This window comes from Salvelinus namaycush, chromosome 7 (genome assembly GCF_016432855.1).
Source record: "Salvelinus namaycush isolate Seneca chromosome 7, SaNama_1.0, whole genome shotgun sequence".
Lineage (NCBI taxonomy): Eukaryota > Metazoa > Chordata > Actinopteri > Salmoniformes > Salmonidae > Salvelinus > Salvelinus namaycush.
Genome location: NC_052313.1, coordinates 58770748 through 58787530, shown reverse-complemented (window position 1 = coordinate 58787530; position 16783 = coordinate 58770748). Strand labels below are relative to the sequence as shown.

Sequence of the window (16783 nt, the reverse complement as noted above, 5' to 3'; positions counted from 1 at the left end):
TGGTTGACACACATATAGTCCTGCGGGTTATCGTATAAATATGTTCATATGTAGCCTATGTAAATATATTAGCAGTTTGGTCATGAAGAAACGCTAGACGTGTATGTTGTTTCATTCTTCAATTTTTTTGAAATCTAAGTGTTGTAATATTATAGCCTACACAATGTCATCATAATGTACTCTGTGGTGTGTTTTGTGTGCGTTCTCGTTTTATTATTTCTTCACTTTATAAATCAAATGCTGCAACAATGTTGTAATGTATAGAATTGTCATAAATCTGCTGCTGGCAAAGCTTAAACGAATTGTCTGATTCTTCTGCCACTTGAGACCAGCCAATGTTGCAAACAATTGCCACTAGGGGTCGCCTGAATATAATTTAGGGAGAGGGGTGGTAGAGAAACGGTTTTGTATAGTTTTGCAGCGCTCATGCAACCCCGCCAACAGCGTACCCAAGACAGGCCGTAGACAGTCCGCTATATAGGTTCGCTTGACTTGACAGTCTGTTCTCTGACGCCACTCATGTAGAGGCGGAACGCATCTCACCCGATCTGTTCAGCTATGACTTTTGAAGCATGGTTTGATAGTCAAAGTGTAGACTATTGTGTTATTGCAGAGGACGGAATTAAATAAATCTCATTACCACTAACTCCATGCACTGCTCAACGGGTAAGTCGTTTTTTTTTAACCAGTTTTCATTTGTTATAGGGCCCAGTTAAAATAAAACATTGTGTTCTGTTTAATATGCATATAAATACGTTCATAATAACGTTGTCTATATTGCATTATTTTCTAAAGGTGGGAGAAGTCTGTAGGGTTAGCCTATACATTACGTCAGTGGTGTAAAGTAGCCTACTTAAGTAAAAACACTTTAAAGTATTACTTAAGCCGTTTATTGTAGGTATATGTACTTTATAATAAAATAAACTTTTACTGCTCAGGCAGGACAGAATTATGATCCAGTTCACGCACCTATCAATATAACGCGTTGTCTTCCCTACTGCCTCGGATCTGGCGGACTCACTAAACACAAATACTGCGTTTGTCGATGTCTGAGTGTTGATGTGCCCATGACTGTCCGTAAAAAAACAATAACAAGAAAATCGTGCCTTCTGGTTTGCTTAATATAAGGATTTTGATGTATAGCATTTACTTTTACTCAAGTATGACACTACTGTACACTCAAGTAGTATTTTACATGGCGACTTATTTTTACTTGAGTCATTTTCTATTAAAACATCTTTACGTTTACTCAAGTATGATCATTTAGTACTTTCCCACCACAGCATTACGTTAATAATATTGTTATAACAATTGTTTGTATCATGTTTATATATTTTTGTATCCCAGTGCAGTTTTTAATTAAGGATTATGACAAATATAGCATCATATTGAAGTTGGATGAAATTGTAATTGTATTTTGTGCAATTGCCTTTTTTGACTAGGGCCTCATTCAACTCATGTGGATCAACTTTTAGCCTACATATTGCTAGTAGGCTTATCTCAACCTTTTATTGAATTAATATCGTCAATGAATCACCTTATATGCTCAATAGACCCCCCCCCCCCCCCCTTTCCCCTCCAAAACAATGTCCTATTATAATCAAATTGCCTAATCACGGTATTGCATGGTAGTGAATCCGTCAACAGAACAATTACAGAAATCCCATAGGTTGGTACATCAACAAGCCTTAACAGGCTCTGTACTCCTCAAATGCCTACATTGAATCAAGTCTGCTGATCTAATCACATAGAATGTCTGGACTCCCCAGTCTTTGATTTGGACATTAGGGAGTCCACACACCTTGTTACTGACAACTAAACAAACAGCTGATGATGTTAACGCTCTGCGCACACTGTTTGGCCCTTGAGGACCAGTGTACTCTAACATGTTCCATTCTTGTATAGGCCTACTGCCTGTGAAAGGCCAGGTTTTCCTTTACTCCGTGGCAATCAGGTTGACTTTTAAGTTTGTTGGCTGTGCCATGCACCCTTTGATATGGAATCAGTCAAACATGGCCCAGTAATAATCTATGCTGTGATATTCAGTGAAATCCAAGTCAGTTTGATACAGGAATGGAGTTTCTGTGTCATGTTTTTCAAAGAGATGCATGAGGGGCATGGATTCCAGGGTCTGTTATGGGACTGTTTCATCTTGAAATACTGGTTGCTATGTTGACATTCACTCCATATACTATGTTTTATTAACGATAAGATGTCAGAACTACTTTTTTAATGTGTATAGTGGAAAAAGAGAGGAGCCGTTTTAAACTTTGCCCAACGGGCAGACGGCATGTTTGAACCCAGACGGTTTACGTCGTAAAAGACCCAATGAACTGCCTATAAAAGACTGGTGGGTTAGCTCTGATCTGGTCGTGTGGCTTATATCAGTTTCTTTTTCATTGTCTAAGTGGAGGTTGCCTCTGTAGCTGATCTGAGGTCAGTTTGGCTATGTACCTCCACAAGAGAAGGGATAATCATTGTGGTTGTGTAAACGGTTCCCAAATCAGCTCTTAGGGACACCCTCTGCCTGGAGGGCTGTTTCTCCTTGCTTTGTCACAACCTCCCACTGGCTCTCTTAAACAAGTGGATTTCCCGGCAATGCAGACACAGGAGCTTAACCACAAGTGTTTTTTATAGCCGCTGAACCACGCTGGGCTTGGCTGGCAGACCTCTAAGCCCATGCTCAGACAGACAGTGCTTTACAGTAGGCCTGAATCCTATAGGCTGCTGTATGTGTACATCCACCGTGCTCTATCATGGCTACTACTGGCTGTTATGGTGGTTCCTCTGTTTCTTTTGTCACGGACTCATCTTGCTTCGTTCACTGATTTTTGCTTCTGGTTTGATTGCACAAATGTGTTTTTTTGAGACCGGGGCCTGGTGCATTGCAGACATCAAAGCAGCACAGCTGGCCTTCTGTTTGCCAGGTGATTATAGTCCCAGTGAGTAGGAGTGCAGCACAGCTGACCTTCTGTTTGCCAGGTGATTACAGTCTCAGTGAGTAGGAGTGCAGCACAGCTGGCCTTCTGTTTGCCAGGTGATTATAGTCCCAGTGGGTAGGAGTGCAGCACAGCTGGCCTTCTGTTTGCCAGGTGATTATAGTCCCAGCGGGTAGGAGTGCAGCACAGCTGGCCTTCTGTTTGCCAGGTGATTATAGTCCCAGCGGGTAGGAGTGCAGCACAGCTGGCCTTCTGTTTGCCAGGTGATTACAGTCCCAGTGGGTAGGAGTGCAGCACAGCTGGCCTTCTGTTTGCCAGGTGATTATAGTCCCAGTGGGTAGGAGTGCAGCACAGCTGGCCTTCTGTTTGCCAGGTGATTACAGTCTCAGTGGGTAGGAGTGCAGCACAGCTGGCCTTCTGTTTGCCAGGTGATTATAGTCCCAGTGGGTAGGAGTGCAGCACAGCTGGCCTTCTGTTTGCCAGGTGATTACAGTCCCAGTGGGTAGGAGTGCAGCACAGCTGGCCTTCTGTTTGCCAGGTGATTATAGTCCCAGTGGGTAGGAGTGCAGCACAGCTGGCCTTCTGTTTGCCAGGTGATTACAGTCCCAGTGGGTAGGAGTGCAGCACAGCTGGCCTTCTGTTTGCCAGGTGATTATAGTCCCAGTGGGTAGGAGTGCAGCACAGCTGGCCTTCTGTTTGCCAGGTGATTATAGTCCCAGTGGGTAGGAGTGCAGCACAGCTGGCCTTCTGTTTGCCAGGTGATTACAGTCTCAGTGAGTAAGAGTGCAGCACAGGGGTTAAGACCTATAATCTGACAGAACTGATGAATATGCTGCTGCTGTTGTTGTTGATCTGTTGAGTCAATCCCCATGGCGATAGCCCCTCAGACTAACAACACTGTTTGTGTCACTTAGCGTAACCAACCTGGTGCGGTGCAATGCTACTGAAAATAAGCTCCAATTGATTAGAGCTACCGTGCCATTATCCAGTTTAGTTTTCATCCACTAAGTCGAGTGTTATAATGCTACAGTACATCAAAGGTTAGAATGCAACGTTATACAGTGGCAAGAAAAAGTATGTGAACCCTTTGGAATTACCTGGATAAGATCCGATCTTCATCTAAGTCACAACAACAGACAAACACAGTGTGCTAAAACTAATAACACTAAAATTATTGCATTTTTCTTGTCTATATTTAATACATAATTTAAATATTCACAGTGTAGGTTGGAAAAAGTATGTGAACCCCTAGGCTAATGACTTCTCCAAAAGCTAATTGGAGTCCGGAGTCAGTTTACCTGAAGTCCAATCAATGAGACAAGATTGGAGATGTTGGTTAGAGCTGCCCTGCCCTATTAAAAACACTCACAAAATGTGAGTTTGCTATTCACAAGAAGCATTGCCTGATGTGAACCATGTCTCGAACAAGAGAGATCTCAGAAGACCTAATTGTTGACTTGCATAAAGATGGAAAGTGTTCCAAAAGTATCTCTAAAAGCCTTGATGTTCATCAGTCCACAGTAAGACAAATTGTCTATAAGTGGAGAAAGTTCAGCACTGTTGCTACTCTCCCCAGGTGTGGCCGTCCTGCAAAGATGACTGCAAGAGCACAGAGCAGAATGCTCAATGAGGTTAAGAAGAATCCTAGAGTGTCAGCTAAAGACTTACAGAAATCTCTGGAACATGCTAACATCTCTGTTGACGAGTCTACGATACGTAAAACACTAAACAAGAATGGTGGTCATGGGAGGACACCACGGAAGAAGCCACTGCTGTCCAAAAAAAACCATTGCTGCACATCTGAAGTTTGCAAAAGTGCACCTGGATGTTCCACAGCGCTTCTGACAAGATATTATGTGGGCAGATTAAAATAAAGCTGAGTTGTTTGGAAGGAACACACAACACTATGTGTGGAAAAAAAGGCACAGCACATCAACATCAAAACCTCATCCCAACTGTAAAGTATGGTGGAGGGAGCATCATGGTTTGGGGCTGCTTTGCTGCCTCAGGGCCTGGACAGCTTACTATCATCGAGGGAAAAATGAATTCCCAAGTTTATCAAGACATTTTGCAGGAGAATGTAAGGCTATCCGCCAATTGAAGCTCAACAGAAGTTGGGTGATGCAACGGGACAACGACCCAAAACACAGAAGTAAATCAACAACAGAATGGCTTCAACAGAAGAAAATACGCCTTCTGGAGTCCTGACCTCAACCCGATTTGAGATTCTGTGGCATGACCTCAAAAGAGCGGTTCACACCAGACATCCCAAGAATATTGCTTAACTGAAACAGTTTTGTAAAGAGGAATGGTCCAAAATTCCTCCTGACCGTTGTGCAGGTCTGATCCGCAACTACAGAAAACGTTTGGTTGAAGTTATTTCTGCCAAAGGAGGGTCAACCAGTTATTAAATCCAAGGGTTCACTTACTTGTTCCACCCTGCACTGTGAATGTTTACACGGTGTGTTCAATAAAGACATGAAAACGTATAATTGTGTGTGTGTGTTATTAGTTTAAGCAGAACGTGTTTGTCTATTGTTGTGACCCAGATGAAGATCAGATCACATTTAATGATCAGTACAGGTAATTCCAAAGGGTTCACAAACTTTTTTTTCTTGCCACTGTAGGTTATAATGCTCTGTTATAATTGGTTATAATGCTGAATAGAGGGTTACAATGTTGAGAGAGTTGTGTCCTCCTGTGGTTCCTGGATCCAGCTACAGGAGTCCGTCTGCCAGTAAGATGAGGTTGCTACAACACTGACCGACAACACGTCTCACACACTGGATCACAGGTAGGGGAAGTCAAAATCAGATTCAACTTTATATGCTGAAGTTGTGGATGTTCCATGGTGCTATTTTTAACAATATTCATGTTCTCTATCGGTAACCTGTATGCAACACACTCCTGCAGACCAAGATGCGTGGATCTGCCCTGTCTCGGTGGCTGATGCTGTGTCTGCAGCTATTGGTGATGGTGGTTTTCAGGACACAAGGTAGCCAACACTCCACATATTTCACTACGTTACAGTAGGTTTAGGTGCCATGTTGAATCCAAAGTAGTGGATATTTCCAATAGAAAATGCTACTCTTCCCTTGCAGTGAGAAAGCATGTTTGACTTGGTATGTGGTCGACCACCTTAAAATAGTGAATTGTATTGAGTTTCAGTGCTTCTCGTTGATTGACTTCCTGTCATGTGTCAGGTGAGGTCATTGCCCCCTCCAGCATGACCGCTGTGGCGGGCCTCCCCTTCACGCTGGGCTGTAACGTCACCATAGCAACTGGCGACACTGTCAAGCAGGTCCGCTGGCTGAACAAACACAAGCAGGTTCTCTTGGCGTACGAGCCGGGCGAGTCGGTTAGAACCACCTCCCGCCAAGACAACGTGGAGCTAACTTCATCGCACAACAACGTCAGCGCCATCACCATCAAGAGTGCGGGGCCTAACGACGAGGGCTGCTACCACTGCATCTTTGACATCTACCCCAGCGGAGCACAGGAGGGAAAGACCTGCCTCAGTATCGAAGGTGAGTTTGGCCTCAGTCTAAACAAGGTGGTTTGGTAAACCACGCTCATGTGATGAGTAGCCTTGACTGAGACCTGAAGACTTGCATTAGTGCCCAGAGGTAATGCATAGGCTTTAGCTCAGCATGCTAACACTGTCTTGGGGGAGCACGATTTGAACCCGGGTCAGTCACACTAGCAAGGACTTCCAGATATACTGTAGATTCCAGGACTATGGCATGCAATAGTTTCCTTAATTTCTCCTCCTCAAATACTCTCTCTCCAGCACCAGGTGGCCTTCCTCATAGGGTTGGCACATTCCCAATTGTTGAATTTTTCTAAATTGTAAAACAAAGCCTCCTGTGAATTTGTTTATTTTTACAAGGCTTGTAGTTCCCATGTTTCTCAGCACAGTTGATTTGTCTGCTGATTCTGTGAGGTCATGAAAAGTCAGCATGCTCACTTGGCCCTCCCGTCCCGGAATAAATCAGTTGTGGATAATCAGAAACAGGAAGTGGGTTGAGGTCAGCCATACTCAACAGACCAGGGCCCCGATCCTTTCTCTAACTATAACGACCACAACAAGAGGACACCTCTACCCCTCTGTCGTATTACTGCCCCAAAAGATACACTATATATACAGCAGTATGTGGACACCCCTTCAAATTGGTTGATTCGACGATTTCAGCCACACCCATTGCTGACAGGTGTATAAAATCGAGTACACAGCCATAAAATCTCCATAGACAAACATTGGCAGTAGAATGGCCTTACTGAAGAGCTCAGTGACTTTCAACGTGGCACCGTTATAGGATGCCACCTTTCCAACAAGCCAGTTGGTCAAATTTCTGCCTTGCTAGAGCTGCCCCAGTCAACTGTAAGTGCTGTTATTGTGTAGTGGAAATGTCTAGGAGCCACAACGGCTCAGCCACGAAGTGGTAGGCCACACAAGCTCACAGAACGGGAGTGCTGAACGCATAGCGCATAATAATCATCTTTCCTCGGTTGTAACACCCACTACCAAGTTCTAAACTGCCTCTGGAAGCATCATCAGCACAATAACTGTTTGTCGGGAGCTTCATGAAATGGGTTTCCATGACCGAGCAGCCGCACACAAGCCTAAGATCACCCTGCTCAATGCCAAGCGTCGGCTGGAGTGGTGTAAAGCTCGCGCCATGGGACTATGGAGCAGTGGAAACGCGTTCTCTGGATTTATGAATCATGCTTCACCATCTGGCAGTCCGACGGACAAATCTGGGCTTGGCGGATGCCAGGAGAACACTACCTGCCCGAATGCATAGTGCCAACTCAAAATTTGGGTCTGGGGCTGTTTTTCATGGTTCGGGCTAGGCCCCTTAGTTCCTGTGAAGGGAAATATTTTTGTATATATATATCAATATCTTAAAAAATATATATTTCCCTTTATTATTTTCCCCTAACCCTACTACCTCTTCCCTAATTGGAATAAACTAATGGACAACAACACTTAGGCCTCTTCTTCCAGCGTATACATACTACAGTATATACATTTTACAGACACAATGTATTTGACAGTAATAATATTTTGTTTGTTTTTAATCCCATCCTTCAACTTCCCCCAACCCCTCTCATATACATTGGCAAGAAAAAATATGTGAACACTTTGGAATCACCTGGAATTCTGAATAAATTGGTCATATAATATAAAATTTGATCTGATCTTCATGTAAGTCACAACAATAGACACAGTCTGCTTAAACTAATAACACACAAACAATTATACGTTTTCATGTCTTAATTGATCACACCGTGTAAACATTCACAGTGTAGGGTGGGGAAAGTATGTGAACCCTTGGATTTAATAACTGGTTGACCCTCCTTTGGCAGAAATAACCTCAACCAAACGTTTTCTGTAGTTGCGGATCAGACCTGCACAATGGTCAGGAGGAATTGTGGACCATTCCTCTTTACAAAACTGTTTCAGTTCAGCAATATTCTTGGGATGTCTGGTGTGAACCGCTCTTTTGAGGTCATGCCACAGCATCTCAACTGGGTTGAAGTCAGGACTGGGCCTGGGTTGAAGTCAGGACTGGGCCTGGGTTGAAGTCAGGACTGGGCCTGGGTTGAAGTCAGGACTGGGCCACTCCAGAAGGCGTATTTTCTTTTTTTTCTGTTGAAACAATTCTATTGATTTACTTGTGTTTTGGGTCGTTGTCCCGTTGCATCACCCAACTTCTGTTGAGCTTCAATTAGCGGACAGATAGCCTTACATTCTCCAGCAAAATGGCTTGATACATTTGGGAATTCATTTTCCCAGACAGCAAAGCAGCCCCAAACCATGATGCTCCCTTCACTATACATTACAGTTGGGATGAGGTTTTGATTTTGGTGTGCTGTGCCTTTTCTTTCTCCACACATAGTGTTGTGTGTTCCTTCCAAACAACTCAACTTTAGTTTAATCTTTCCACCGAATATTTAGTCAGTAGGCTGTGGAACATCCAGGTGCACTTTTGCAAATGTCAGACTTGCAGCAATGTTTTTTTTGGACAGCAGTGGCTTCTTCGGTGGTGTCCTCCCATGAACACCATTCTTGTTTAGTGTTTTACGTATCGAAGACTCGTCAACAGAGATGTTAGCATGTTCCAGACATTTCTGTCAGTCTTTAGCTGACACTCTAGGATTCTTCTTAACCTCATTGAGCATTCTGCTCTGTGCTCTTGCAGTCATCTTTGCAGGACGGCCACTCCTAGGGAGAGTAGCAACAAAGATACTTTAGAGATACTTTTGTAACCCTTTCCAGCTTTATTCAAGTCAACAATTCTTAATCTTAGGTCTTCTGAGATCTCCTTTGTTCGAGGCATGGTTCACATCTGGCAATGCTTCTTGTACATTTTTGTGAGTGTTTTTATAGGGCAGGGCAGCTCTAACCAACATCTCCAATCTTGTCTCATTGATTGGACTCCAGGTTAGCTGACTCCTGACTAGCCTAGGGGTTCACATACTTTTTCCCAATGTTTAAATTATGTATTCAACATAGACAAGAAAAATGCAATAATTTGTGTGTTATTAGTTTAAGCAGACTGTGTCTGTCTATTGTTGTCTTAGATGAAGATCAGATCAAGTTTTATGACCAATTTATTCAGAAATCCAGGTAATTCCAAACGGTTTACATGCTTTCTCTTGCCACTGTATCTCTGAAGACCATCCAGTGAAGGGAAATCTTAACGCTACAACATACGACATTCTAGACAATTTTGTGCTTCCAACTTTGTGGCAAAAGTTTGGGGAAGGCCCTTTCCTGTTTCAGCATGACAATGCCCCCGTGCACAAAGCGAGGTCCATACAGAAATGGTTTATTGAGATCGGTATGGAAGAACTTGACTGGCCTGTACAGAGCCCTGACCTCAACCCCATTGAACACCTTTGGGATGAATTGGAACGCCTACTGCGAACCAGGCCTAATCGCCCAACATCAGTGCCCAACCTCACTAATGCTCTTGTGGCTGAATGGAAGCAAGTTCCCACAGCAATGTTCCAACATCTAGTAGAAAGTCTTCCCAGAAGAGTGGAGGCTGTTATAACAGCAGAGGGGGGACCAACTCCATATTAATGCCCATGATTTTTTAATGAGATGTTCGACGAGCAAGGGTCAACATACTTTTGGTCATGTAGTGTGCGTAAGGTTTTAAATGGAGCCAAATGATTTCTATATTTAAATGCCTTGCTGAAATGTAAGCCTCCAAACACTTTGTCTTATCTCTCTAACCCACCACTATGAATGTGCTCCTCCCATTCCAATGCTCACCTATTGATACCTTCCTCTGTCTCCCTGTGTCTGACCCAGTCAAAGTGGGCAACGAGGGTAATAAAACAGCCATCAGCGGGAAGCTGGCCACCATGTCCTGCTGGTACGGCCTCCCAGACAGGGTACGCCAGATCCTGTGGAGAAAGACTGCAGAGCAGGGCGACACGACCACGTTGGCCTCCTTTGCCAAGCGAGGCCAACCCAGCATTGAGGAACCTTATCGGGGACGTATGACCCTGAACCCCTCCCTGGGAGACACCCAGCTGTCCATCAGGCCGGTGAAGACGGAGGACGAGGGCTGCTACACCTGCGAGTTCCACACCTACCCAGAAGGCACCAGGAGCGCCACGGCCTGCCTCTTTGTATATGGTGTGTATGGATGGGGGTTATTAGGGGTCATTTGGAAGGTTGTATTGTTGAAATGAACTTATATCTCAGGGAGTATTATCCACTGAGGCTATTGCTGTAAGGAAAGTTTGAATTGATAATGGTTTATTGCTGGAATTTCCTGCTCCCAATCTTCACTGATAAAGATGTGGCTCAAAACCAGTAGCAGCCATCTACTGCCCAGCTATTCTAGTATACTTTATATTTAGTTTGTTGGAAAACGTAGCCATGTGCCCCAAGGTAGTCAGTTGTTGTGCTCATTGAAGGCCAAACAGATCCATTGAGACTGGATGAGAGGATGTGTGTGTGTCTATACACTCCAGGTCATTAAAGTGCCATGTGTAATCACACTGTAATCACACTGTAAAAATGTGATGGTTTCCCGGATGATGTTGTCATAATAGACATTCTAATAGTAGATAGGAAGGAAGTCGTATTATAAGATGATACACACACACAGACAGGGAGAAGTGTGTGTGTGTGTGTTTCCTAGATATAGCACAGGAAAGGGAAGAGCTTTATGTAGCCGGTGGGAGGAGCCAGAGTGGGTCACAATGCTACTGTTTAGACCTGCTGTGGAGATACTTTATTGTACAATTATTAAACCCAGGGCCCTTTAGGAGTGGAAGGCTACCCTTTAGTGCAGGGCTGCCCAACCCTGTTCCTGGAGAGAAACCTACAGGAGGGTAAATACTCCAACCCTGGAGGATGGTACCTCTCCAGGAACAGGGTTGGAGTATAAACCTACAGGAGGTTATCTCTCCAGGAACAGGGTTGGAGTATAAACCTACAGGAGGGTATCTCTCCAGGAACAGGGTTGGAGTATAAACCTACAGGAGGGTATCTCTCCAGGAACAGGGTTGGGCTGTTTTAGTGCATTCTGCCCACTGAAATATAAGAACCACAAATGTTATGCCCTTGGTGGCATACTGAGATAGATACGAGTATTTCACACTGGAGACTCAACATTGCCTATTGTAATTTCACAGTTATGGAATGGAAGTTATAGAATTTGACTTTGATAGAATGCCTCTTAGATGCTGTGTGGCTGGCTATGGACTGATTACAGAATGCCTCTTAGATGCTGTGTGGCTGGCTATGGACTGATTACAGAATGCCTCTTAGATGCTGTGTGGCTGGCTATGGACTGATTACAGAATGCCTCTTAGATGCTGTGTGGCTGCCTATGGACTGATTACAGAACTCCTCTTAGATGCGGTGTGGCTGGCTATGGACTGATTACAGAAGTCCTCTTAGATGCGGTGTGGCAGGCTATGGACTGATTACAGAACTCCTCTTAGATGCTGTGTGGCAGGCTATGGACTGATTACAGAATGTGAGTGTTGGGACTTGGGAGTGATAAAGTTGTTAGAGGGAGGGGTGACGATTCTGGAGACAGGAAAGAGGTGATTTAAATGGGCTGAGACCCAAGGGATGACTGGGTCACTGTTTTCCCTAGACACAGGCCCTCTCTGTCTGTCTGTCTGTCTGTCTGTCTGTCTGTGTGTGTGTGTGTGTGTGTGTGTGTGTGTGTGTGTGTGTGTGTGTGTGTGTGTGTGTGTGTGTGTGTGTGTGTGTGTGTGTGTGTGTGTGTGTGTGTGTGTGTGTGTGTGTGTGTGTGTGTGGTGCTCTGATCAGTATGTCTCTGTGTGAGTCCCTCTGCTCCAATCTCATCCGAACAGCTCTGCTTTTGTCCACTGTAAAAACAGCAGTAAACCCAGGCACCGATGCCCATCTGTCGTTCCGTCCTGTTTCCATGTTGTCCAGTCTGATATAGTGAGGTGTCAGATGGAGACTGGAGGGTTGGAGGCCATGTCCTGTTTCCATGTTGCCCAGTCTGATATAGTGAGGTCTCATTGTGTCAGATGGAGACTGGAGGGTTGGAGGCCATGCCCTGTTTCCATGTTGCCCAGTCTGATATAGTGAGGTCTCATTGTGTCAGATGGAGACTGGAGGGTTGGAGGCCATGTCCTGTTTCCATGTTGTCCAGTCTGATATAGTGAGGTCTCATTGTGTTAGATGGAGACTGGAGGGTTGGAGGCCATGTCCTGTTTCCATGTTGTCCAGTCTGATATAGTGAGGTCTCATTGTGTCAGATGGAGACTGGAGGGTTGGAGGCCATGCCCTGTTTCCATGTTGCCCAGTCTGATATAGTGAGGTCTCATTGTGTCAGATGGAGACTGGAGGGTTGGAGGCCACGCCCTGTTTCCATGTTGCCCAGTCTGATATAGTGAGGTCTCATTGTGTCAGATGGAGACTGGAGGGTTGGAGGCCATGTCCTGTTTCCATGTTGTCCAGTCTGATATAGTGAGGTCTCATTGTGTTAGATGGAGACTGGAGGGTTGGAGGCCATGTCCTGTTTCCATGTTGTCCAGTCTGATATAGTGAGGTCTCATTGTGTCAGATGGAGACTGGAGGGTTGGAGGCCATGCCCTGTTTCCATGTTGCCCAGTCTGATATAGTGAGGTCTCATTGTGTCAGATGGAGACTGGAGGGTTGGAGGCCATGCCCTGTTTCCATGTTGCCCAGTCTGATATAGTTAAGTCTCATTGTGTTAGATGGAGACTGGAGGGTTGGAGGCCATGCCCTGTTTCCATGTTGCCCAGTCTGATATAGTGAGGTCTCATTGTGTTAGATGGAGACTGGAGGGTTGGAGGCCATGTCCTGTTTCCATGTTGTCCAGTCTGATATAGTGAGGTCTCATTGTGTCAGATGGAGACTGGAGGGTTGGAGGCCATGCCCTGTTTCCATGTTGCCCAGTCTGATATAGTGAGGTCTCATTGTGTCAGATGGAGACTGGAGGGTTGGAGGCCATGCCCTGTTTCCATGTTGTCCAGTCTGATATAGTGAGGTCTCATTGTGTCAGATGGAGACTGGAGGGTTGGAGGCCATGCCCTGTTTCCATGTTGTCCAGTCTGATATAGTGAGGTCTCATTGTGTTAGATGGAGACTGGAGGGTTGGAGGCCATGTCCTGTTTCCATGTTGTCCAGTCTGATATAGTGAGGTCTCATTGTGTTAGATGGAGACTGGAGGGTTGGAGGCCATGCCCTGTTTCCATGTTGTCCAGTCTGATATAGTGAGGTCTCATTGTGTCAGATGGAGACTGGAGGGTTGGAGGCCATGCCCTGTTTCCATGTTGTCCAGTCTGATATAGTGAGGTCTCATTGTGTCAGATGGAGACTGGAGGGTTGGAGGCCATGTCCTGTTTCCATGTTGTCCAGTCTGATATAGTGAGGTCTCATTGTGTCAGATGGAGACTGGAGGGTTGGAGGCCATGCCCTGTTTCCATGTTGCCCAGTCTGATATAGTTAAGTCTCATTGTGTCAGATGGAGACTGGAGGGTTGGAGGCCATGTCCTGTTTCCATGTTGCCCAGTCTGATATAGTGAGGTCTCATTGTGTCAGATGGAGACTGGAGGGTTGGAGGCCATGCCCTGTTTCCATGTTGCCCAGTCTGATATAGTGAGGTCTCATTGTGTCAGATGGAGACTGGAGGGTTGGAGGCCATGCCCTGTTTCCATGTTGTCCAGTCTGATATAGTGAGGTCTCATTGTGTCAGATGGAGACTGGAGGGTTGGAGGCCATGCCCTGTTTCCATGTTGTCCAGTCTGATATAGTGAGGTCTCATTGTGTCAGATGGAGACTGGAGGGTTGGAGGCCATGCCCTGTTTCCATGTTGCCCAGTCTGATATAGTGAGGTCTCATTGTGTCAGATGGAGACTGGAGGGTTGGAGGCCATGTCCTGTTTCCATGTTGCCCAGTCTGATATAGTGAGGTCTCATTGTGTCAGATGGAGACTGGAGGGTTGGAGGCCATGCCCTGTTTCCATGTTGTCCAGTCTGATATAGTGAGGTCTCATTGTGTCAGATGGAGACTGGAGGGTTGGAGGCCATGTCCTGTTTCCATGTTGCCCAGTCTGATATAGTGAGGTCTCATTGTGTCAGATGGAGACTGGAGGGTTGGAGGCCATGCCCTGTTTCCATGTTGTCCAGTCTGATATAGTGAGGTCTCATTGTGTCAGATGGAGACTGGAGGGTTGGAGGCCATGTCCTGTTTCCATGTTGCCCAGTCTGATATAGTGAGGTCTCATTGTGTCAGATGGAGACTGGAGGGTTGGAGGCCATGCCCTGTTTCCATGTTGCCCAGTCTGATATAGTTAAGTCTCATTGTGTCAGATGGAGACTGGAGGGTTGGAGGCCATGCCCTGTTTCCATGTTGCCCAGTCTGATATAGTTAAGTCTCATTGTGTCAGATGGAGACTGGAGGGTTGGAGGCCATGTCCTGTTTCCATGTTGCCCAGTCTGATATAGTTAAGTCTCATTGTGTCAGATGGAGACTGGAGGGTTGGAGGCCATGTCCTGTTTCCATGTTGTCCAGTCTGATATAGTGAGGTCTCATTGTGTCAGATGGAGACTGGAGGGTTGGAGGCCATGTCCTGTTTCCATGTTGTCCAGTCTGATATAGTGAGGTCTCATTGTGTCAGATGGAGACTGGAGGGTTGGAGGCCATGCCCTGTTTCTGAGTCTGTTATGCCATGATGAAGACAGAGGAACTAACACAATGCCAACACCAGACAGCACAATAAAACAACAAATATCAGACAAGATAACATCAGTCTGACTGCACCAGACAAGATAACACCAGTCAGACTGCACCAGACAAGATAACACCAGTCAGACTGCACCAGTCAGACTGCACCAGACAAGACAACACCAGACAAGACAACACCAGACAAGACAACACCAGACAAGACAACACCAGACAGACAACACCAGACAGCACAATAAAACAACAAATATCAGACAAGATAACACCAGACAAGATAACATCAGTCAGACCACACCAGACGAGATAACACCAGTTAGACCACACCAGACGAGATTGCACCAGACAAGATAACACCAGTTAGACCACACCAGACGAGATTACACCAGACAAGATAACACCAGCCAGACCACACCACTGGAGAACCACTGTTGGGGGTCCTGGAGGACTGGAGTTGTGAACCACTGCCTTACACTGTATATACTGTCATTCACCATAAACATGATCTCTCATCCATTGTGTGTGATGTCTCCCTCAGTGCTGCCCAACCCAGAGATCACCCACGTGACCTCCAGCGGGGTCATCGAGGCCAACTGCACGGCCGCAGCCCGTCCTGCAGCCCAGATGGTATGGAATGTGGAGGGGGACAACCGGACGCTAGGGCCGTCCGTGTCCTCGTCTTACGACCAGGGGGACGGCACCACCCTGGTCACCAGCACCCTCCTCCTCCAGGAGGGCCTGCCCCACGACCTGTCCGTCAAATGCATGGTGCACCACCGAGGCCTGGACTCGCCCATGTCAGTCAACCTCAATGGTGAGCAGCTCAGAGAATCACATTGGCTTAATAAAGATGTATATATTAGCAGTAAATCATTAATATATGTCTTATAGATCTAATAATGGTATATTAATGATCCTTTTTTAATAAAATGTCACCCAGATTTTTTCTGCTTATGAAGACAAGTCTGCTTAACAGCCCTCGCAATCTGACAGTGCTGGGTTCAAATAGTCTTTTTCTTCTTCTTTCAAATGCCGTACATGGAGTGCGGTGGGCAGGGTTTGCACTTTTAGGACTATTGTTTTGGGTCCATTCCGCCAGGCGAGGTCAATCAAGCCCAGGACTTGGGACCGCTATTTGAACCCAGGTCTGCATTGTGGTTCAACATGTGTAGAGTTGTGTGTTGAAATCCTGTATTGTAACACTGTCCTGATCTAGTTTTGTGATTGTATCCATTTGGGGGAGTGATTCCTAGGAAAGCTTCAGTTGCTATTCTAGTTATGTACAATTATGGCTCGTTTGATAGACCATTAAGTGCTACAGTTTCCAGGAAGTGGAAAACCAAAATAAGCATCACGCCTTTTCCACAGTATGTCTATCTCTCTTGTTGTGAAGCTCATATCATGAGTTATGGTCAAAATGAGGCATAGTTTAATGTCCTTGAAGTCAATATTGTGGTCCTGTCTGGCTCAGTTGGTCATGACGCTAGCAACGCCAGGGTCCTGGCTTCCATTCCCGGGGGGTCAGATTTGTTTACCAAAATGTATGCGCTCACTGTACTGTAAGTCATTTTGGATAAATGCGTCTGCTCAATGGTATATGCTATCAAATCAAATTGTATTTGTC

General features: G+C 45.5%; 1 protein-coding gene across 2 annotated transcripts in view; it reads left to right on the top strand.

The window, feature by feature from the left end:
• Positions 1-479: 479 nt before the first annotated feature.
• Positions 480-16783, top strand: part of LOC120051529 (OX-2 membrane glycoprotein-like) — a 28343-nt gene continuing 12039 nt past the window's right edge. Inside the window, exons 1-6 of one of the 2 annotated variants that reach the window (XM_038998454.1) lie at positions 480-666; positions 5657-5733; positions 5853-5934; positions 6143-6466; positions 10267-10596; positions 15698-15973. In XM_038998454.1, coding sequence (XP_038854382.1) covers positions 5859-5934; positions 6143-6466; positions 10267-10596; positions 15698-15973 — 1006 coding nt within the window. In that variant the 5' untranslated portion in view covers positions 480-666; positions 5657-5733; positions 5853-5858. Of the gene's footprint in view, positions 667-5656; positions 5734-5805; positions 5935-6142; positions 6467-10266; positions 10597-15697; positions 15974-16783 lie in introns of those variants that run through there. The other variant, XM_038998455.1, reaches the window with a different exon arrangement.